The sequence below is a fragment of the Lagopus leucura genome, unplaced genomic scaffold (assembly GCF_019238085.1).
Source record: "Lagopus leucura isolate 7727_CA_CO unplaced genomic scaffold, USGS_WTPT01 35380-0_obj-0_obj, whole genome shotgun sequence".
Taxonomy (NCBI): domain Eukaryota; kingdom Metazoa; phylum Chordata; class Aves; order Galliformes; family Phasianidae; genus Lagopus; species Lagopus leucura.
In genome coordinates, this window is record NW_024963227.1 from 33,751 (window position 1) to 34,776 (window position 1,026).

General features: G+C 61.9%; 1 protein-coding gene across 1 annotated transcript in view; it reads right to left on the minus strand.

The window, feature by feature from the left end:
- Positions 1-1,026, minus strand: part of LOC122191037 (coiled-coil domain-containing protein 81-like) — a 5,488-nt gene extending 4,462 nt beyond the window's left edge. Inside the window, exons 1-2 of the mRNA XM_042891227.1 lie at positions 806-1,026; positions 240-301 (exon numbers count right to left, since the gene is read on the minus strand). Of these exons, the coding sequence (XP_042747161.1) occupies positions 240-301; positions 806-884 (141 nt within the window). The 5' untranslated portion in view covers positions 885-1,026. The remainder of the gene's footprint in view (positions 1-239; positions 302-805) is intronic.

The window sequence follows — 1,026 nt, forward strand, 5'->3', positions numbered from 1 at the left end:
TTTGCTCTCCCCGTTCTGACCAGGGCAGAGCGAAGCCCCTGCGTGTGCCAAACGTTTGCTCAGAGCAGCTCTGGCCTTGGCTTTCCCTCCCAGTTGGCCAACAAGCCGCTCTGGGCACCCGGCTTGGGCTCAGCGTGCTGCTCAGTGTGGTGCTCAGGGAGGGATTGCTCTGCGGGGCCCACACTCTCGGCAGGACTGAACCCCTCTCCAGGGTGAGGGTCACCAGCACACCAGCCCACCTTGTCCAGCTTCATCTGTTCCAGGATGTAATCAGACACAGCGTCCCAGACTGCCACAATCTCTGCAAAGGAAAGAAAAGACAAGTCAGGCTCCAAGCCAGCCTCTTCACAGCTGCTTGGCAAGCTCCTCACACAGACAGCGATCGGTGCAGGCACACGCACACACCCCAAAAAAGCACCACCATGGCTACCGGAGCTGGGCTTTGCTCCGATTTCAGCCTTATTCGGAGCCCCAGGGGGAAACGGGGACATAGGAAGCCTCTGGGACACGGGATGCCTTTCCTCCCAGAGCTGCAACCTACGGAAACACCGTCTGCCAGGGAAACCTGGCCTCGGACTGCCCTATCACAGGGGACTGAGCATGCCTAAAGGAAGCGGGGGCTCTGGGCAGCTCTGCTCTCGGGACCTGGCTGCCACGTGGTCCCCAGAGCCCAGCGGGACCCTTGGGCAGGGCTCTCGCAGCAGCCCCCAGCCACGTCCAGCCAAGCGCAGAGAGCAGGAGCTGCGGCTTTGGACAGCCAGCAGCCCCGTGTGATGCCTTGGGAAGGGGGTCCGGACAGCCTTACCTTCAGCAGAGAGTTCCAGCAGCGTTGGGAACGCATAGGCCAGCTCCGAGCTGACGCTCACAGTCCAGCAGCCTTCCATGCGGTTTGCCGACAGCCTCAGTTCAGAACTAAGGATGCCCTCCGCCAGCAAGGCTCCTCAACCAACCAACAATTCTCTGCAAAGCGCCCCTGCTCCTCCACGCGTCAGTGAGGGTCACCCAGAGCAGCCTGGCTGCCCCGGA